Source organism: Augochlora pura, chromosome 3 (genome assembly GCF_028453695.1).
Source record: "Augochlora pura isolate Apur16 chromosome 3, APUR_v2.2.1, whole genome shotgun sequence".
In the NCBI taxonomy this organism is placed as follows: Eukaryota; Metazoa; Arthropoda; class Insecta; order Hymenoptera; family Halictidae; genus Augochlora; species Augochlora pura.
Window position 1 is genome coordinate 9,871,129 of NC_135774.1, and position 22,884 is coordinate 9,894,012.

The 22,884-nt window shown below is 46.3% G+C and overlaps 1 protein-coding gene across 1 annotated transcript in view; it reads left to right on the top strand.

Annotated features, from left to right (window-relative positions):
* The first annotated feature begins 7,348 nt into the window (after positions 1 to 7,348).
* LOC144468214 (uncharacterized) overlaps positions 7,349 to 22,884 on the top strand; it is a 74,258-nt gene continuing 58,722 nt past the window's right edge. Inside the window, exon 1 of the mRNA XM_078177552.1 lies at positions 7,349 to 8,031. Coding sequence (XP_078033678.1) covers positions 7,898 to 8,031 — 134 coding nt within the window. The 5' untranslated portion in view covers positions 7,349 to 7,897. The remainder of the gene's footprint in view (positions 8,032 to 22,884) is intronic.

Below are 22,884 nucleotides of genomic sequence, written 5' to 3' on the forward strand. Positions count from 1 at the left end.
GGTAATAGTAGAACTAGAATTACTTGGTTTTTTAATTAATAAGTCATTTGAGAAAAGTCGTAGTATATAGTAGAATTTATTAGAATAGTAATAAGGATAATAATGATAATTATTATTATAGAAAACTTGGACTCTTTTTCTTTTTCTATTTCGATGTTGACATTTCTCATTTACGCCGTCAATATCGGATGACTCTCTTTTTACGACAAAAAGACAAGAAAGAAGAAAAATGCTTTACGTGATTAACTATTTATATATTTTAAAAAAAGTCGTATGTAATTTTCAACAGCGAAAGTGTCCTCCGGGGGTGTAGTTATATAGCGATAAATACTTCTTATTTAAAAAAAAGTATAATAAAGCACTTACTTAAAAACCTGTTACCCTTAACAATTCTTTAAATATAAACCAATATGACAATGTCAAAAGTATTTTAAGCTTTTACACTCTAAAATTCCAGAGCGGAGCCATTTAAAATTTATCCGACATTCCGACGCCCTCGAGTGCAATGATTTAAACAGCAATCTACCGAGAGTGCACTATTTAACAAATCAATGCAAGTCGTCTTAAATGAATTCATAACTTTCGAGATTAATAATTTTTAAAAATAACTTCAAGCCATCTGCATACAGTAGAATATTACAATTAGCACAATATTCAACCATGTCATTAATAAAGAGCACGAACACTAATGGAAGACCTGAGTCATACCAGATTAAATTGTTACAAGGGTAGCTGTTGGTGATTAAATTTGACATTTGAGTTCTATTATTAAAGTAACGTTCGTACGAACGAGATGAAAGCTCGTCGATCTTCCGGAGCTTTTGAAATTAAAATTTCGCGACAAGGACGGCGAATAAGGGGGACCGAAGGAACGCTGTGTGTGCCGCACATATGCGCTTACCGAGTTTGCGAACATGTGGGGAACACAAAGCCCCATGGGAACAATAACTTTTGCCACGGCCGTCGTCGTTTTGTTGCGAGGGCGGCGGGTAACAACCGCTGCCCCTGCGTTTAACGGACTCCGGGCTTCGATCATCGATCCAGACGTCGCTCATGTGGGGTCTTAACGGGGCGATTTATGGTGATATGGACGAGACCGGAGAAATATAATCACTTGAGTAACTTTGGCTCGCGTTGATTAGCATTTCTACGCCTTTGAAATATTCTTTAGCGAGGAATAGAAATGATGGTCGTTTTATGTTAATTTTTATTTCGACGGTCAAATTTGTCGCTGCAAGAACATGCGGATGCCACGTGGTTATGGCGATTGACGTCATTTGAGATCCTAATCGCTGATGCTTTGTATTAATATTGTTTAACTTATACTTCAATTGCTTCTACTTATACTTTATAAATTTATTTATAATTATATATTATAAATTATGTAGGCAAATTAAGCAGGAAAATTATATTTCTCTTATCGTTCATAAGTTCATTATACATGTATATTGTATTAAATTATATAATTATATAATTAACTACGTAAAGATATTAGTGCTCGATGTGACGGCGCTCAATGTGTTAAGCATCTGCTTAAATGTCACTAAAAATATAAAAGTCTCGTCGAATCTACAATTATCCACGATACTTTTGCCTTGAAAATATTCTAGCATTCACTAACGTCCCTTATACAACAACTTCGAACCTTGAACCAACGCTAAAATAGTTTTGGTCGCAGAAAACGAATTCCCAGGCCACCTTGCATCGCGTGTCGCGTCCCCGAGGCTCGAGGATGTCTCGCAGAACAATTGGCAATCGATGCACTTGCAGCACCTTCTCGAGCTCATAACACAATGCTTAGCATTTGGCAGAATACACGATCGGACGCCGAACAATCCCCGTCTCCAACGGAGCGATCCCGGGACAAGAGCCGTTCGAAAGTTGAACAGCCTAGACCGAGAATATTTGCCTGCGAGCGGAGCGGTTTTCAAATGCAAATTTCGCGTTCGTCGAAAACGTCGCCGCGGCTAATTATACACGTTTTTCGTCGTCGGCGTGTCCCGTCGGCCGTGCCCGACGTTAACGGGGTCGAGTGCTGCTCGAGCAAGCGTCGTCGTCGCCGCGGCCCCTTATCTCCTCGGACAAGAACAAATTGCCGTCTACTTTCCTCGGAAACGTGGCATTCTGATCTACGCCGGAGATCACGGAAGATCGTTTGCCCGGGTAAACACGGGCTTTTAAAGGGTCCGGCACCGGGGAACAATGTTCCGACATCTGGACGCTTATCGGCCGCCGCGAATCGAAAAACCGGGCTGCTCCGCCGAGAGACGGCCGGGACAAAGGATCCGGAACAGATTCTCGCCGCTTCTCCGCAAGGCCGCGCAACACAAAAGGTCTCCCGTGTTTCTCGCGCGCAGAAATCGGCTTTTGAAGCCGGCGTGAAAGCCCGCGCGCCGTAAATTACGGGGCCGACCGAGCCGGGCCTTATCTCCGTTCGCCGCGCGGAGAAAATCTCGAAAAACGACAGGACTTTTCCGCGGCGTCGATTATCCTGGGTGACCCGCATTCGCGGGCAACCTTCTCGTCTGATAAGCGACGATAATGCGTACCCGCGCGAATCTGGGCCGCCGAGCGTACGCCGCAGCGGGAACTGTGCTCCTATTCTGTGCTAAAAATTTTAATAACCCTGCGGCCGCTGTTTGCTCGGTTACGATCTGGGAAAGAGGCGCGTGGGAAACGATTCCTTTCCGCTTCCGCTTCCTTTTCAGCGGCGACACGAAGCTTCGGAAATAATCTATTTCGGTTCACGACGTGGATTTCTTTCAGCGGAGACACACGCGAGCTCGCCGGGGGAACGCTGCGCGTATGAAACTGGAATGGAATAGTGAACTGAAGTTTTGGAATGGTGATATACAGGGTGTTCGAAAAAGGATGTTTGAGATTATTTTAAGCAGCTTTTCTTTTACAAACATTTTTTTCGAGGTCTAGTTAAGGAGTTATTATTGAAAAACGGTGACCAATAAGAGGAGAGTAGTGCTGACACGATGCTGAGACAATAAGCGAAAGTGAACTTCGTCTTTGGCTCGATTGCCGCGCGTGTAATTTACATCGTTACACTAGTTTACTGTACATTATAACATAATAACTTGTCTATATTCGTCATTATATCTGCAATAATGTTATTTTTATTTGGAGAATCCATTCATCAGGTTTAACAACTTATTTAATTTAATCTAAAATATTTTAATTTAAAATTGTTAGTATCGATACGAGTTAATATTTAAATAGCTAATGGAATTTTGTGTTGTGATAATAATCGTATCTATTGTGTTGTGATAATAATCGCATCTAGTATGTTCCGATAACAATCGTACCTTATCATTACCATGTGAACACCGCATACGTTGAAAAGAGTTTTCAACAGAAATCTTCATGATTTCTATATTCGAGTTCGCGGCTGTGCCCCATAACTGTACTCCATATATCCAAACAGGTTTCACGATAACCTCACGTATGAGTAATTTGCTTTCTAATTTTAATTTAGAATATTTTCTTATCAGTCGGTACAGTTTTTTCACCTTTACGTTCAACTGAGAACGTTTTACCTGAATATATTATTTCCACGATTAGTCCTCCGCCTTTTGTGAAATCATTATACCATTCAGCTTCACTAGATAACATATGTTTTCACATAAATTGGAAGTAATATGAACCGATTTATTTGTGAAAACGTATACAAATTGGGCAATAAAGTTTGATATATATTTGTTCAATAACCGAGGCACACGTGCGCCCTTATGGGAGTGGAGGGTTGGAATTTAAAGAGAAATAGAAATTCCACAGAAAATCGATAAGAATAATATTTTATCGCGACAGCGAATATGAAATGAATACAAACGAGTGCCTGTAGAATTATGCAAATGTTATGTAAGACAGTAACGTAATATAGGAGTTCATTATAGGGGTACCCGGGTATCCGGTTCTAGAACAACACGTCGACAATGCCCGTTAATGACCAAGGACTGAAACAAATCCCGCACAAAAGAATACCGTGCAAGAAATGTCGCTAAAAGAAAACAAAAAAAAAACCACCGCGTAAAGAAAATACCGTGTAAAAACAGAATTGGACGTATCGCCGCGCCAAAAGCAGCAACGCGCGCGGCGTGTTCCCTTGTCAGTCTCGCATCGCTTCGGCGTAAAGTTGCGTAGGACATGAAAGTACAAGGAGAGCGCGGTGTGTCGGTGTGTATTGGTCGATCGGCTTCCTCTCTTTCTTTCTCCGTGTTGACTTCCTGGCATGTTCGCAGCGCGTTGCGAGAGGCTCGGTCGGCCTCGGCCGTCCTTGCCCCTCGCGTTAGGCACCACGTCGTTATCGGCTACTAACTGGCACGAAAACATCAACTGGTCGGACGGATTAGAAAGGCTCTCTCGCATGCCACAGGGCCTTCTTCTCGTCTCCCTCTGCCCCCCCCCTCTCTCTCTCTCTCTCTCTCTCTCTCTCCCCATCGGTCTTTTCTCCGGAGGCCTCCTCGTCGCGTTACGTGCGTAGGAGGGAAAGTTACCAGGAACCCCGCTCGTCCCAGCCCGGGCCTCGCTCCTCCTGCTCCTCCTGCTGTGTACGCTTTCCGAAGGAAGCTGTGTGGACCGATCGACATCTGCGCGCAAAATGCCGACCGGGACGTGTTCTCGAGCCGCGTCTCGAACGGGTCCGCGCGGTCCTAGAAGATCGAAGGGTCGGCCGGAAACGGGTAGGCAAAAGCGGCCGCGAGCGCGCCGCCGTTCGTTGTCCTTCGCTCTCGAACGAATGGGATCGCGTGTCAAATTATCCTTGAGGGATCGCGAGCGTGTACCGCGCTGACGCGAGTTTAGAAAAGAAACGAGAGAAAGGAGGCGCACCCGAGGTTGCCCGGCGATTCTTTCCGAATGGCACGCACGGCGGGCCGCGCGCGCGCGCTCGCGCGTTCGCCTTGTTTTCGATCGCGAGACCGGGTCCGGCGAAACTAATCATCGTAGCGAGCGTTCGTTTCCCGGCGCGGTGCTGCGCGGGCTCGCCGGTATTAATGGACTCGAACGCCCGTGAAATCGACGATGGGAAGGAAACGACGTTTCATCGTTCGACTCGATGATACAGCGTGTGCCGCATCGCTTCCCAGGATCATCGATTACGACTGCTATCCTAGAAAACTGGTTGCGCGCCGCGCGGATTACTCGGCGAGCGATGAATCAGCGGCGCATCATCGAGAGTCGTTCTCGCGAGCGCGCGAGATCTTCCCTCGAAATCCCGTCGTAGGTGGTTTTTCGACGTTCAGCGACGGGAAGCAGCGCCTCCGGTCTACGCGATAACGCCGGGCGCATACCCCCGGGTTCGCGGTACCCCGGAATCCTCTTTCGAGTCGTGTCGAGTCGAGCGGAGTCGACTCGCGTCGGCGTCTTTTCCCTGTTCCACCGGGATCACGGCTAGCAATCACCGGTCCACACACCAGTCCAATTATAAATGCTTTAGCACGCGCGCCGTTCCACGGCATCGGTCGGCGCATTATCCGGCGCTTTACCTTGTCCTTTTCCCTTCTTAATTGGCTAGAACACGACGCGATCCTTCTCGAAATGGGTGGTCAAACGCGTCGAAGGATTTAGATAAGTGCCGGTAAACCAGCTCCTGCCACCGAATAGTCTATTAACCGTCGCCTCCGCGCTATCTGTAACCCACTTGAATTCTGGTATTACCAGGTACTCCGCGCGCGGCCTCCCCTCGTATTTTACAAAACAATTTCGTTCGCACGGAAATATTATCCGACCGGCCTGTGCATTAATTGCGTCAGTCCCAGGTTCATCGGAAGCACGAGATAACTCGATTAAGAAACTCGTCCTGCCGATGTTTCGCAAGACCCGTTGGGAAACGCGAGCGACCGCGCTTTGTCGACCGATCGAATTTCTTAATAGAGAGAATCGTTGGACAAAGAGGAGACCGACCCGTCCGAAAACGGTCGGTCCGGTTTCGCGTCGGCCGACCGCGAGACGAGACGACGGCGGTCCGGCCGCAGGAGCAACTGCGTCGAAACAACGGTTATCCTTATCGAGATTAGCTGATTTATCTCGGCATTGGAAGCTGCACCGACTTATTAGGAGATCTATAATGCAGAGGTGCGCGCGTAGCCGCGATCGCGCGGGCCCCTCTCTTTTCTCCAGGCCGGCTCGCCGGTGCCGCAGCCGCAGCCGCTGCCGCGGCCGCTCTTTCGCCGCGAAATCGATAAATTATGCATTCAATTATTCATGCTCGCTCGCCATAATCATGTACGGTGGTTGACAAGATCCTGGCACGCTTTACAAGCCTTCTGGCTCTCCGCGTTTTGCTCGCCGGTCCCAAGGCCCCGCGAGCCCCGAGATCCGTTTATTCGTCCGACCGTAAGCCGGTCGATTTACCAGCTCACGGTTTCTCACGCGTTCGTCGCGTAACCGTTCCTCTACACCGTCCCGCAAAACGGTTGTTTCAACTACCGAAAATAATTCGAGAGAGACCGCCACCACCGCGCGCACGGTTTCGCACGAAACGTTCCTGTCCTGCCGCGGCGTTCAAGTCTCCGCGCAGCCACCCTGTTCCGCAACAATGTCTGTTGCAAACGTGATCAGTGTTCCTCGGATAAAATCGATCTCGGTGATACTGGAGCAATGTCTCCTGCATTTTGTCTTTATTAACCCCTTCCCGTACTTTAGCGAGTCCGACTCGCGATGAAGATTTTTGCCCAAACATGAATATCGCGGACAGTTACTTGGGCCAAACATAAACATCGCGAGTCAGACTCGCGAACAGATACTTGGGCCGAACATAAATATCGCGAGGATGAGTCGCGAACACATCCTTGGGCCCAACGTAAACATCTGATTTTCTAATGATTTACAAACATCAGTCTGGTCTGTTTAGCGCGCGTTGATGCGGACCGCTCGGGCCCGAGGTTCGTCGAGCTAAATGGTACGGGAAGGGATTAATAGAAACGCAGTCTTGTCGAGTGCAGTATCTATATCTATTCGTTTTCGAAGAATTCGGAGGAACGCCGCGAAGAGAAGAGAGAGAGAGCGCGCGCGAACCGGGACGAGCATGCTCGCAGTCTCGAGACCGTGCAAAGAGAAGAGAAGAGGAAGTGGCGGTCGGTGCATGCCTGTCGGGGTGCATCTTTCTTTCGCCTTTCGGAGTTGTTCGCTGCATGGTTGCATCGGTGGTGCAGCGGCGTAGCGGCGAAGGTTGTTCGGCTTGTTTCGGTTCGGTTCGGTCCGGTTCGGTTCCGTACAGTGCCGACTGTCACCGGTCGACAGAGCGCGGAAGAGGGGATGTACTTTCCCCTCCATGGTGTGGAGATAGCGAAGGAGCTCGGGGCACACCAACGGGAGAGTGGGGATCGAGCGAAGCGGCGGCGGAAGGTTCAATTGTTGGTGAACCGTCGCGACGAGCGGTCGCGCGTGGTAAGGCTTGCACGATAGAAGCGCGTGCCTGCCTTGTATCGCGACTAGCGATCGGTGCGTGCGAGTCTTCGTCGAGAGACCTGTGCCCTCGTCCCCGATACCGGATTTCGTGGTCGCGAGACACGTCCCGACGATCGGCCAGATAACGGAGAGATGCGTGCCGCGAACTGTCGCGCCAGTGACGTAGTGATCCGTTCGCCGTTGCGCCGTCGCCGCGATTGAAACGCGAGTAAAATCCGTGAAAACCCCCCAGTGATCGAACCAGAGAGATCGTCGTTACCCCTTGTTTCTTGATTTGATAAAAAGAAAATAAAAACCCCGCCTCTGCATCGGCACCCGCTCCTAGTCTCGTGCAACACGGATACTTTGCAACGTGGATAATATAGCTGGCTGTGATACATCTGTTCGAGTGAAATTATTTTGATAGTCTGTTGTGGATTATCCGCGGCCCACCGTTTGGAGTTGTTGATACGATTGACGCGTCGTCGAATCGGCAGCGGCCATGACGGCGGACAGCCAGTTCGAGACTACCAGCATCCCAGGGCATCTCGCTCCCACGCCCCAGAGACTGGAGAGGCTTCTCTCGAAACAGACCCTCGAGGAGCTGTATGAGGTCGAGGAACAACCTTTCGCACGGTGAGTCCGACTTCTCTCTTTCTCCCTCTTCTACTCTTCCCTTCTTCTCCTCTTCTTCTTCTTCATCGTCCTTTCTCCGCTGTTCTCTTCCCTCTGTTCGCTCGGTTCCACCGCGCCTCAGCTTCCCTCGCCCTTCTTCGCCTCCCCGCGGCAAGCCCCGTCGTCTCAACATCCTATGTGCTCGTCTCTTTGTGTAACGAGGTTACCGCGTCGCCTATGCTTCCGACTTGAAATAGCACCGCATTCCTTCGACGACCTCGCGAGGTCGCCGATTCGCCACGCGGTTCCCGTCGCGCTAATTAAAATCCTCTATTTGCTTTCGCTCCGCTCCGATCCGATCCGTTCCCAGTCTCGGATTTCGAACGGAGCAGCCGAAGCGTGCGAACGATTCTTCGGGACGACTGTTCGACCGTGAAGAGAGAGAGAAAAAAAACGGGGTCCTCCGGTCGGTGGAAGATTGTGGTCAGACCCGGGGCACCCCTAACTTCTCGGCCCCGGTCTGCATCCTGCCTGTATCCTGCCGGAGAAAGAAAGTGCCCCTACCGCGAGAGATCGAGGTCGAGACTTCGCGCACGCCGATACTCTTTTACGACCTCGGTCTACACGGCGGCGTATCTCTCTCTCTCTCTCGGTCTCCGGCACAGTCTCCCGTCTCTGTCGAACCACCGCGAGAATTCCGTTGCTCCTCCGGCCGAGCGGAGAGAGCTGAAAAGAGGAGGCTGCGAGCGGCTGCGGAGCAGCTCCTCCGAAACTGTGCAAGGTCGAGGACCATCCGCGGAAGGAAGATGGTCCGGTGCGTGTCCCGAATGACTCGTCGATCGTAAGAAACCGTCGAAGAGAAATCTTGGAATCGGGTCGCGCGATGGTCACGCGACACAGTTAATTCGCTTCTAATATTAATCATCTCGGCGGGGCCGATCCCTCGGACGATCCAGCTACCGAGCAGATCGATCCGATCTATCGGCCGCTTCTTAACGATCGCGCGCTACTTTTCCTTCTTTCGCGAACGGACGCGGGCAAGTCCGCGGAACGATACCGATAAACGCGCGCGGGCTCGGTAAGGTCGGCAAACGTTGCGAAATCGCGTGACAAAGAAGGCACGTGCTCGCCTTCTGTTTACGAAATTCCTTTCGGAGCCGAGGCAACAGGTCGCGGCAGACTCACGGTCCGATTTCTTCGCGAAAGCAACAGTCGCCTCCCGGCCCGAGGCGCTTCCGTCGGAAATTCCCCGCGAGGAGAGAAAAAAAAAAGAGGAAGCGTACCAGAGGATGAAACGGGTGTAGCTGCATATTCTGGTCACGGCCAATCGCGCGTTCATCCTCCATTTTGTCCGAGCGCCGTTTTCCACGGCGATCTTTTTGTTCGCCAATCGCTGGAAGTGGGTAGCGAGTGTACTCTCGTTGCTGGCCGCGATAATATAGGCCACCACCGGCTGCGATGTTTGTTGTCGTTTACACGTACCAGCGCGAGACCCCGTCGCCGCATCGATTGCGACTGCACACGCGGTTACGTTTCTCGGTGCGGTTGCGACGCCGGATTTTTCGCACGGTAAATTATCATGGAACATTAATATTTATCGGCGGTCGCGGCGTCGCGATTCCTCGCCGGCCCTCACTCCGGCAGCACCGCAACGGCAAACCATACTCTCTCTCTCGGAGCACGTACCACGTTATTTCGCGCCGACTCCCTTTTGAACGCGTTGCACCGTTGCAAAGATTTCTGCAGCCGTCTCCCCGGTCCCTGCAAATGCTAAATAACAGCTGCTCGCCCGGCAAACACCTGCGGCACGCTCCAAATTTAATTCAGTCGGGAGGGTAGCCGCACTAGCGTCCAATCCGCCTGCACGCGTTCGCTACTTTCCCAGTATCGCGCGTATTCCTATTTATTTGTTTATTTTACTTACACTGGAACAACGCGTTACTACATAAAAGAAAATATATGCGAGGTTAGGGGTGATTGAGGAATTACAAAAACGTTGGTTGTTTTATGTCAGTATAAATAACAGGCAGTTATTCTGTCACGAATAATTTACGATACTAAACGTATCGACTTATGTGCGCAGAATAATGTCTTCTTTAAACGCTACGTAATAGGTGTTGGAATTTATTTATATATACGGGTGTCGCACTCTTTAGTGTACCAAAAATATTAAAAATTATACGATTGTACATTCTAGAGTATAATTTTATATGGAAGGAAATTATCGATATTTTGTTTGCAAGTGATCAGAGGTCACACTTTATCTCCGGTAATTGTGCGCCTTGCACGCGCTGTTAAACATTTAAAGAATGGCACACTACTTTATTGCGTACACCATTTCACAACGTATGAAAATTGTATTAAGAGTACGATTAATCATGCTAATTACTCTGCATCCTAAAACTATCACTTTTGCGACTTTTATTTTAGTTTTCTCTACACAGAATCTACTTTTTTACACCGAAATCTTTTACTATTATTTCGTGAGTGAAATCGGAATATTCATTTAAAAATTAATTTCGTCTTCCTAATTTCACAACAATCGACGAAACGTAACAATGTCCAAAAAATAACAACCGCAACAGAAGTTTACGCGGTTTAATTCGATTAAATAAGACACCATCGCGACATTTTTGGAGTCGTTTGCGCGACAGCCGAAGCGTTAAACTGTTACGAACACAATAAGCGACCGCTCGGTACGCTAACAAATAACAATAATTGCCTCGTGTTAATCGGACTCGCGGTCCAAGGAAACGTTTTTTTTCCCCGCCGATTGTTTGTCCAACGGCGTTCTGTTATGGCACGCTGGAATTCAAACAGCCGACGTCGCGATTCCTTGGAAATGTCTTAATTGCGTAACCATTCGTAACGAATTAAATGCAAAGCGAGCGTCGCGCGTCGCCCGTCCCTCCGCCGCGTCGGTGTCGCCGCGAGACGACGCACTCGGCGCAGTTGCAACCGACGTTGCAGCGTCCGCAGCCATATCAATCGGGTATCGCTCGCTTTCCAGACCGATCTTTTGTTCGCCGAGGCGTAGATAAGTGGAAACGGGACCGAGCCGCGCGAATCGCGACGGTCCGACGCCGTGAACGTTCGCTGGAAAGGGGTCTCTCTGTGTAAATATTATGGCTATATCGGCGTATAGGTCGTTATTCGCGAGTGTAAATAAACTGTAGCGAACGTTTCGTGCGGCCCGCTGTTCCTTTTTCGCCAATTAAGCGATTCTACGCGAACGTTCGACACCACCGACTCCGGGCGTATGCCAGCGCATATACCGGCGCTTTATCGGCCGGCAACGTTCGCCCTCTCGAGCCTCTCGGCCCTCGAACGTCTCCCCGAGTTCGTCACGGTCTCGGCATTTCGCGTCGATTTACTTTTGCCGTTCGCGTGGACCGGAGGGAACGGCGGAGGATGCCGCGCTAGACGTTTATCCAGCTTCGCCGCGATCGGCGGATAGAGCGGCGCCTTCTCGCCCCTGGACACGCCCGGGACAAAGGGAACATTTAGCTGCGCTCTCCCATCTGGATCGTTAACGCGATCACGCGCGTTCGACGTTGTAGATCACCGCGAAGGTCAAGATCGCGCGAGGTTTACTTTCCGTTCGTCCGTTTCGCCGCGCGATGACTCAGGGTACAGTTATCGACGACGAGAGAGAGAGAGAGAGACGCTTCTTCCCGCGTCTCGGAGAACGTGTTCCAAACTTTGCGCAAAGATCTATGGGGAGCGGGCGGTCGGCTCCCGTGAATCACTGACGCGGTATTTCCCTGCGCAAACATCGATGCCCGTGGTTCGAGTGCCGAGACGAATGGATTCCGACCAAAACCGGTGACTCACGAGGCAAATGAATTTTTTAGTTCTTCCGAGATTCTGTGTTGCGTTGTCCATAGTAATTTGTCCATAATAAGTTCCGTTTAAAATTAGGTATATGACAAAGTAAATGAGTTGATGGGGTCTTTCCGATTGAAACTTTAGCGATATGATATAGTAAAGAGATATTTAACCCCTTGCCGTACTTTAACGAATCAGACTAGTGATGGAGATTTATAATGATAAGCAGTTATATCCGTTTATCCATTTCTTTAGGTAGAAATCAAATTTTATTCTCTCATCACTAATATTTAAACATTCGAATAAGAACACAATAATGTGGTCACAATAATAATAATAATAATAATAATAATAATAATGTTATTGATAAGGACACAATAGTAATAATAATGGTGTTACAATGTGTGGTTTGCTTCGAAATATTTCGACAAAATTGAGTGACACTTCGCATCGTTTGATCGCCATGTTGTTTCGATGGAAGTCCGTATGGGATCGTGACGTCTTCTCGAAAGACGTTGTTTGGGGATGGTTGCAAGCGATCAAGAAAAAGCCTCCATTTTTTGTCCCGTTATGACGCAGTATGCTACATGTTTTCTCAAACGCGTTTCTCATTTCTCAAATTCATTTAGAAAAAGCGTAAGAATAATACCGGAGGCTATTTATTACACGCAGATTAACATTCGTCTGAGAAAAGATGAGTAATATAAGCATCGCCTTTCAGATACACTGCTATTGTTCTAGCTATGCTTCATCAATGTACAACGTGACATTTCTTTCTTTTTCAATTAATTCTTCTTTGATACTTATTTTCTAACAACGGTGTTACTTGCATGCCTTTGATAATTTCTCTATTATTATATTTTTTCGCACCGCACTTGTTTACTATATTTATTATATGTATATGTAGTAGTAAGTTGGTGTAAAGGTAGCTTCTATTATTATTGCTTTTTTTCTAAGTTATCTACTTGGAGAAACAAAATTACTTTTGCAAAAACGCAATATTATATCTACCGTACTAGTTCTTTCTTTTTCTTCTTTTATATTTTATATTCTTCTTTTATAATTGTATCATTATGTATATATTTTTCCTGTGTATATATTTATTATTATTATATTTATTTATTACTTTATTTATAATATTCATTTATTCGATATATACGTATTTTATTATATATATTTTATATAGTACTCGTGTAACGGTCCCCCAAAATCTCTTTCCGTTTTTATTCCTCTCCGATAAAAACGGGTTCTTCAACCCGTACCCATGAATCAATTATCGTCATTATTATCATAATAATCTGGCTGATTCAGCCCCGAAACCCCATAACGGGTATTACCAGTCACACGAATTCGTGGAACGCTGCATCGGTGTTCCATTTCGCGGGACCAGCTCCGAAAGCTGCGCAATCTGTGCGCGCGCGCGCGCGGAGCAGCCGAAGGATGTGTGCGGAGCATAAGAGGCGAAGTAGCATGACACGGTTTTTCCGCGCAATCTTATTACGTGGCTCGGAGTCGCGCGCGTTTTAACGAGCCGCGACGAGACGAGTCGAGCCGAGAGAGATAAAGAGAGAGAGAGAGAGAGAGGGGGGGGGGCGGTCTCGCCGGAGCCAAGAAGAGAGCAGCCAGAGCAAATTCGATCGGCGGAACGATACTTTTTAGTTGCGGGGCAGCGGGACGCGGCGGCGGCGGCGGCGGTTGCTTTTTACGGTGTCGGGTCGCGTCTTAGAATACACGGAGACAGGAGACAGGTGGGGGACGTGCGGACCGGAGGAGTTTAGCGTCGCTTGAAAATAGATTCTGCTCTCCCGAGCGGGGAATGCGGAGACCGCGAGCAATGCGCTCGCCGCTCCGACATTTCCACGCTATAGCGAGCGAGCGAGCCGTCCGCGTTTCGCGAATTCGGCGAAGCCGGTCGTCGCGCGGACGCGATAGATCGCGCGCGCGCGCGCCGCAGAACCAGACCGGCGGCTCTCGCGCGGAGAGGAACGCGCGCGCTCCGATTGGAGCGGACGAGGCAGCGCGACAGAAACGGGCATGCCATCTGGAAAGTAACGGTAACGGCACCTGCAATTAGCGCGACAGAGCACCGGCCGTGTGTGTGCCTGCTTGTTGGAGCGTTCGCGATCCGGTCGTCGATGACCTTCCGTCGAGGGGGGAAAAACGAGATCCCAGGGTGCATCGCGGTTACCCGATCTGCCCGCTAAATAATCGCGCGGCATCCGGTTTGCCGCGTTCCCGCGGTCTCTCTTCCAATTTCGTGGCTCCGCTTTCTCGTGAACGCGGACTCGCGCTCTCGTTGGATTTCCTTTCGGGACCGCGTTCAAGGATCGACGCGTGATTTTTCTTTACCCTCTCGATGCACTCGGACCGCGTCTCGCGGCGGCGGCCGACTTTCTTAGGAAATGGGGCCGAAATCGGCGAGAGATTGTCTCGCGAGTGGAAAATGCGGAGATTGATTTATTGTTGTCTGATAATTGTAATCACTAGGCTTCACACATTTACGTTCAATAATAACTGAAAATGTTTGAACAATTTGGAGCTGTTTAAATTTTGATTGTCACGTTTTTCCATTATCAAAACGAGCGTGCTGCTATTTGTTTAAAATACCAAAGTGATATAATAATGGAAGAATAATATGATAATATAAAGATATAATAATTAGAAGAATTTAAATTCCTATTTTTACTTTGTTACTAAAGCAACAGGTACATCGTTATTTATCTTCTGTTGTAGACAACGAAGGCAGATAATTTTTATCTTGCATAACAATCCTGATTCTAATAACAAAGTAAGTAGTTCTATAACAAATGAAATTCGTGTTACAGTCTACAATATGACTACTAGAGTATTACACGAGTATTGGAATTTACTGGTTTTAATCATTTCCTGTGCAATTTAATATGGTACTTAGTACTGCAGCCACAAAATCTAAAAATAGCTGAAAATCTCTTAGCTCTATTACGCGAAAGTCATATACAATCTTATGCTCTGCATAACGTCAGACCTTCCAATAACAAGTCTCATTCATTTAGCAATAAAAGGAAAAGTAAAAATCGTCAATAATGTTTCGTCATTACTGTAGAGAAACGATACGTGCACTTACGAAGATGTTTGATTTTATTGTTATGTTTACAAGCGGTAACGATTCTCGTCCCATTTTTCGAAGGAATATCGACCACTGTGCGGCGCTGCGATCCATAGGACGCAGCTGCCTCCAGACGAGCAACAGCTGTGCCCTCGACGTCTCTATCTCTCTCTCTCTCTCTTTCTCTCTCTCGTTCTCTCTTTATCTGTTTGTCTGTCGCTGCTACTTCGGTCTTTCGGTCTCCGTCCCCTGAAAGGGCGTCCTTTGCCTTTCAGGATGCTTCCCATGCTGTACCCGGGGCGCGTCTTTTCACTTAACATAACAATACTCCCCTTTGAGACGAAGGATGCAGGTTTCGAAAGTCCTTGTTCGACGATCGCGTTTCCTTCCAGCAGCGACCCGTTTAAATGCCGTATCGAGGGCTGTCCAATGGCATTCGATGACCATTATTATTGATTTATTTTTCTCTTTATTTACAAACAAGAGAAGCACACGCAATTCGAGCACGTAATTAAAGGTATTACCGCGGTGGTTACAATTGATTTCTTAGTTACGACATTCGACGATGAGGACGCCGAAAGTATTATTACCGTTGTTTTAATGTTTCGTGACTATCCTGTGATCGAATTTGGTCTTTGTTCTTTTTAAATACACTATACTTAGTCGATCTTTTATTTTTTGTTAAGGTCATTAATGGTTCCATAGTATTCTAGTTCCAAACTATTTAAATGAGTACAGTTAGGTTTATTTTTAATTTTATTGGCCAATTATTTTCTACGTGTTTGTTAAGGTTTTTCTTACTTAAAGGCCAAGCGTCGTATTAACTATATTGGTTATTAGCGACGACTGTAATTATTGTGCGAACTTCGTTGTCAAGTAAAATGTGTTTTAGCAAGGCAATAACTTGGGAAATTCCTTTGTCGTTGTTGAAATTGTTCTGTAAGGTGTCTTTTACTTAGAATTGATTTCATATTGATGGTTGTTTTCATATTGTAGTGCATATTGGCGGTTCAGCTTTGGAGATTGAAAGGGAATGTGTTAACTTTAGGTGAAACATTTCAAGTGTTAGACACGTTAACTTCATATAGACCATAATAAAACAAAATAAAATCAAGTAGCAGAAACTAATCAACTAACAGTATTATTTGTAATCCGGGTCCAAATAGACCCAGTCATTTCACCAGTGTACTAAAAGAATCACATCACGTTGAACAGCGACGATAATAATTTCAGACTTTCAGAACATCTGCTACAAACTGCATTTCTTTCTTATCTCGTCGCATTTTGTATATCAAGTGCATCACTTCATCGACTCTTACCGTTAGCCAATAGCTTCCAATCTTTTGTTTGTTACCCAAAGGGATTTCGCCCCGTAAATGAATAAATATCGAGACGACCGCACAGAGCTCGTCGATGGGTTTCCTGTTTTGACTGTTCGGTCGTACGTTCCGAGGAGGACATCGTGACTCGACGAGGTTCGGGCCGCGAGCACGACGTCTTATTAACATCCCTTCCGCGCGATGACGGCGATTATCGCCGATACAGATACAGCGGATGATAAAACGGTCGTGGCGTTCCGTGTCGAGGGCTCTTCAGCTTCCCGTCGCCTTAATTATATTTATCGGGCCGTTCGATCGGAACGGTCGCCAACGGTGATCACTGTCGGATCGTCGCGAACTCTCTCTCCCTCTCCCTCTCTCTCTGTCTCTGTCTCTCTCGTAGCCTGTGCTCGTCTTGCTCTGGTCCCCGCCGAGGGAGCGAGATAGGAAAAAAAGTGCAGTGGCTCGATCTTCACGGGTGAGAAAATACGATGGTATGCCGCGCGCGCGTTGCATCGCCGAACAAACGTTGCCTTCTTCTCAAGGTCGTCGTGATCATTGCCCGTTCACTGCCGCGCTGCTCGCTCATCCGATCAATAACTCTCTTCCCGAGTTCGTGTTCTTAGACTCGAAGGAAGCCACCCAGAGTCGCGAACAGGGGCTGCGGACTCCGATGGAATAACGAGAAATTCCGCCGATCGTTACTCGCCTCTTCCTCCTCTCTAGGCCTCTCTTCCTCCTCTCTAGACCTCTCTTGCTCCTTTCTAGACCTCTCTTCCTCCTCTCCAGACCTCTCTTGCTCTCGATTTGTCCTTCGAGCTCGATGAAACAGCGGGAATTCGTTCCGACGATCACCGCGCGTTCGATCGTCGATCGTCGCGCGCGCGCGCGCGTTGAAAAACCGGGATCGAGATTTCGTTCCGGATCCGTGCGCGTGTCTCGATCGCGACGGATGACTCGACGGAATCGTTCGGCGATCTCGATCGCGGCACGACCCCGTCCACGGCGAAAAATCGCTCGATCTCGCTCGATGCCTGTCCGGAGATGGAAAATCTCGGCGAATCTCGTGCCTGTGAGCGAGCGCGGGGGGGAACGTTTCTCGATGGAATGATCTATGGATCGAGATCGATCACGAGGCGAAAGCCGGTACCGAAGGTGGAGATATTACGACACAAGCAAGATACAGGCAGAGCCGGGCCTCGACGGGGAAGGGCAAATGGATCTCGGTCGGCGATCACGATGATCCGTGGGTCACGATCCGTTGCTGCCAGAGAGAGAGAAAGAGAGAGAGAGAGAGAGAGAGACGCGGCCGCCGAACCCGGAGCGTTTCGCGTCGCGAAACATCGGACGCGCGTGGGCGGCCCATTTGAAAACGCAGAACCGCGTTTTTCGTTCGCCCCGGCGGCTATCTCGTCGCCTGTGTCTCCCGGCAACGAGTTCTATCCTCGAAAATCAGATTGCGCGACCTTCCGTGGCCTGTTCGACGCCCACGCGGCTCGCGAAACTCTCGCGTCGACGACTTTTTTCGTGCGAGCCTCTCTCTCGGAAGACGAAACGCGAGGCGGCGCGTCCACTAACGTTGGATATTTTTATTTATTTTGTTATTTAATTTAGGGGTGGGATACTCGAAATTTTGAAATCCTTTGATAACTCTTCACATCCATTGAAATTTAAACAGTTCCGAGTTCTCTTAAGCAATAATTTGTAGTAATAATAATAACAATAGTAATAATAGTAATAATAATAGTAGGAACAAATTTAAAATCAACAGTAAAAAAACAGTTTAAAGTCTGCATTTAATTACAATCGTTTATGTCCAGAGAAAATTAAATTGTTTGATTCGTTTTATCTTTGTATGGTCTGTAATACATTTATACGTAGTAAGATTCATAATGTCGGAAAGTTGCAAGATGATTAAAGAATTATGACAAGAATCAGAACTAAAGGAAACTAAAAACTATTCGTAAAAACGTAAAAACTATAAGTATTCTAGTGGATTTTGTTTAAAAAGCGGATTTTTACACAAAATAAAAATTGTCTAACTCAATTCTGAAAGACAGAAATTTACTGAAAGTATACTCTTTCTTTTAATAATTTCAGTAAACGAAGTTCTTGAAACGTTCTTGAGTATTTCGAATGTGTTTACTCCTCGATATTTTATCGAGTCATTTTTGTGATAAATACAGAAAAACCGCAGACGACTGATGACTAATATGTTACGAGAATTGAAGCTAAAATTAAAAATTAAGCTGAACCTTTAAGATTATAACTATATTTAATTTTTATCTAGTTATATCCAATAAATAATAATTTGCATTTTTAAAAAGGACTTATCAAGATCTGAGTCTCTGTTGAAATAGATACTCCATGGAAAAAGAAAGCAAAACATTCAGAAATCCGACGTACGTGATCTCAAAAAAATCTACACATCAGGTTATGAGCTATCTCTAATTTAGTTATTTATTTACAAGCGGACTAAAGGACAGTTTCAGAAGAAAGAATACATACAAGTAAGAAGGAAACACAATAATTATCGAACTCGAATTAATTTGCTTCTGTTATTAATATTAATATAATCAGGTTACGAATGCTTGTCTTCCTAATTGTATCATTTACTTTACATTTATTACATTATTGTTATTATTATCATTACTCCTTCATTATATTTTCTCTACTATGCATTCGCTGCTACTGTACGAGTTTTGTTTCGTTCTCATTCGTGGCAAGTATTCGCTCTAATACAATAAATATAAATAAATAAATAAAATAGATCAAATCTATTTAATATATATAAATAAATAAAAGAAATTGAACTTATTTGATATACATGAAGAAGTAAAATAAGTTAAACTGCAATAAAACCCGATGAAGGGTTACTCTATTTGAGTTTTAAAGATCTCCATGTCCTGAGTTAAGAAGTCCACCCCATAGCAGTACACTATAGCAAGCAAAAGGGTTCTATTTATCGTGTCGGCGTTACTTTTGCTCGGCGATATTCTCTTTGCCGATCACGAGGAGAAAAAAAAAGAGAAAGAGGGAGTCGTAGTTCGTTCGTTAAGACCCTATGCGCGACGACCTCGTTACTCCAACGCGGTCGCTCCCCTTCGGTTTCCGTTCGGTTAACCGTAAATTACAGCCACGACCGGTGTGTAACCAGCATAATGGCGACGGTAGCCGGGTGAAGGTCGGCCAAGTCGAGCGAGAGAGCGACGCTACGAATCGAATCGAGTGGAATCGAATCGATGTGGCGCGGCTCGACTCGGCTCGGCTCGGCTCGATACGATTCGACTCGATTCAACTCAATCCTACGGCGGACTGTTTTCTTTCGCTCCGTTTCGTTCGTTTCTGCCAACGAAAGCTCGGAGTTCGGAGAAAACTCGTCCCGGAATCGAGCCACGGGGATCGAAAAATCGACGCCGATTCGATCCGCTCCTATATCGAGCGACCGGATCAACGGATATACATAGTCCAAAACCTGCTATAGGCAAACCCTATAGTATAAGCATAATATAGTATAGGCAACCATCCAGTCTTTGGTTTTGCTACGGCGGCGGTCGCAGCGAAAGACGAAACTCCGATCGAGATCGCCGATATGCAGATTCGATCATCTTTCGAGTCACGGCGCGAGGCGCCACTTCTTTTTTTCTTTTTTTTCTTATTTTCACTTTCTTTGGTTTCGAGAAACTCTCGCGTTCGACGGCGATTATTGGTATCGTTCGTCTGCACGTGAAACATGCGACGTTGAGCGCTCACCTTTCTAACTATCCTGGAGCAGAGAAGTGTGATGTTAGAAAAATTCTTTCAGAGAAAATTGGTTAAGAAATTTCTTAATCGAAGCGGATATTTTTATAAAAATCGATTTGAATGGACCTTGTTATTGTTTTCAATGGTTACTTTTAGGGATTGGTAGTGTTAAGGAATGATTCAGCGTTATATATTATAATTGAGCGGTATATATATTTTTATATAGATTTTTATTTGATTAGATATTTTTTATTCGATAAGGTGGAATAAAATTGTAAGAATAGAATTTCTCTCTCGATAGTAATAATTATTACCAAAAATCAAATAGCTCGGACGAGTTTTCGAGCTGATATTTTCACAGTAGATTTTTTTCATAGAAATTTTTCTATTGTCAAAAGAATTAATAATTTGCAGAGCGTTGGAATCGGCGTAAAAATTGCTATTAAAATGAATATCTTCAAAATTTTTCTGGTAAATTGCTGGTAGTTAATTTTTACCTGAACACCTCCCTTATTACTCCCTTATTACTCATTGTTTCTTAAACAATTTTAGGGAAGGTTAAATCGAACTTTTGAATATTTATTAAATAATTCAACAGCGTTATTTGTTTATTTAGTTTTTTATTTGGCAATCACGGATAGAAACCCTTTTTTACAAAGATAAAGAAAATATACTATATCTCTTAATTAACGATTAAACAAGAACGTATAAGAATATAAAAACGAGCGATTTAAAATCACAGAAAAGTTACATTTATTATTTGTGGCAAAAGCGATACGATAATTGTTGGCAACAATATTCACATATTATTTATGGTAGTAGTAATATAGTAATTCCATGTTCACCTAATTCATAATCTACATAAATCCAGCACAATAATTCGAGGAATCGCGATTTTTGCCTAGCCTCGTTCCTATCCGTAACGCACGAGCAAATAAATCAATAAATAAATAATCGGGCACCGTGCGGCGCGGAATAGCAATCTAATAGCCGGAGCGGTCGAAGAGATCTGGCGGTACGGGTTTGCCAGCGACTGGTTTGCTCCCCGACGTTCGAATTTGTCTCGGCTGGACGGAACGGCCAAGTCCAGAAATCGCTCGAAAGTAACACTCGATCTAGCTATCCCACCTCGAGGCGTCCTACTTCGCGGGGCCATATCGGCGATCGCTGCGGTTCCGTGTATCCATTGTGGCGTGCATTGGAAAGGGAATAACCTTGCCCGCATTTTCTCTATCGTGTCGCAACGGCGGCAGCCACCCCCTCGTGCGTGTTGTCTCTCGGGTTCGCGGGAACGGAGCGCGCCCGGCAGCCTCCGCGCGTCCTTTAAGACCCTAAGCGCAAGATATATCTCGTTTCCTGGGGGCCGATTAATCCTATCCGAGTCTTCTCTCGTTACCGTCCATCGAAATCACCGTCCGCACACTGTCTTGGACAACCGGCATCAAACACCGATGAATCACCAACGATTTCGTGTCGTCCGCGTCCGTTGCATTCCACGACTTCCCTTTCGCAATCAACCACAATTACTCTACGCGATACTACGCGATCTGTCATCACTGGACGAAGCGGATTTTATACGCGACGAAAATAACCGAGCGAAGAACTGTCAAGGCTTTATGCCAGGATCTAAGGATATTTATTTATAGGTAAATCCTATTTTTACAGGAGAAAAGAAAAAGATAATAGTAATATTAATACGTGGCATATTCTTGTATTATTTTCAATTTTTAGATTTTTGACTCGTTAAACTCTTTTTACAAATATATTTTCAGTCAGTATCACAAAATTTATACGAGTTTAAATGTTTATCTAAATTGCAGCCAGTATTAATATCTTATGTTTTTGTTCTTTATTGTAAAAGTGGGGGTTTATCCGTGTATATAAATATATTAAATTATTTTAAATCACGTAGAAATGTCGAATCTCATCCGGAAACATTGCCAAACTCGAATTTATCGAGCGACGACCATCGCAAATGTTTAACAAATTATTATTAGTAGAAAAAAATTACTTATTATTAAAACAAAAATCAGAGTTAATTACATAATAATATAAAATAATCATGTTAATTATAATAATAACCTATTACCGATAATTTAAGAAATGACTAACAACCCAAAGCCATTTGTACTTAAACTACGTTTAAACGACTCTAATCTCGCACAAAGGCATCAATCTAGTAATCGCGATAATTGCCCTCGCCGTCGTGCGCGACCCTAATCGATTCGAAAGACCGCGTAACAGCCGTGGCCCGGGCCAGGGGTAAGTTTCGTGTGATCGCGCAGTACCGTCCAAAAAGTTTGCGTTCGCCATACGCGCGTTCTCTCTTCGCCGGTGTCCCAGATTCAGCTCGCACGTACATTCATCGCGATCCACGCGGCTGTAAACATCGGCCAAGGGCCAGCTGCGCGCGGCTCTGTTAACGTAATGCGGGTCAATCGATCGAGAAAACCGGGGGTCCCGAATCGATCGGAACCGTACGCGGCGAGACAAGCCAGCAGCGCCGGTCGCACGCGAGGGACCTCGCGGTTTCCTTCTACCTGTCGGCGCGCGGTGCCTGTCGAGGAGGTGACTCGTCCAGGTGACCGGTCCCCCGTCGCGGCCGATTCTCGTCCGGTTTCACGGAGAGGCCCGACCGGGCGATTTTAAAGGCGGTTCTAAACGCGGCACGAATTCGTGATTCACGAGAGGTATGTGGGGCACGCGGATTCGTAGAACTCTATGACTACTCGAGGCTCGTTACGAAATCGCTTTTACGGGACGATAATGAAACGGCCGTGCCGGTTCAGGCTTCTTCGAAGCATGCGCCTGGTGCGCGCCTTTCGATATCTTCGCGTTCGGACGTTACGCTAATGACGTCAGTGCCGTGAAAGTCTTTGCGCGTAACTCGTAACGCGA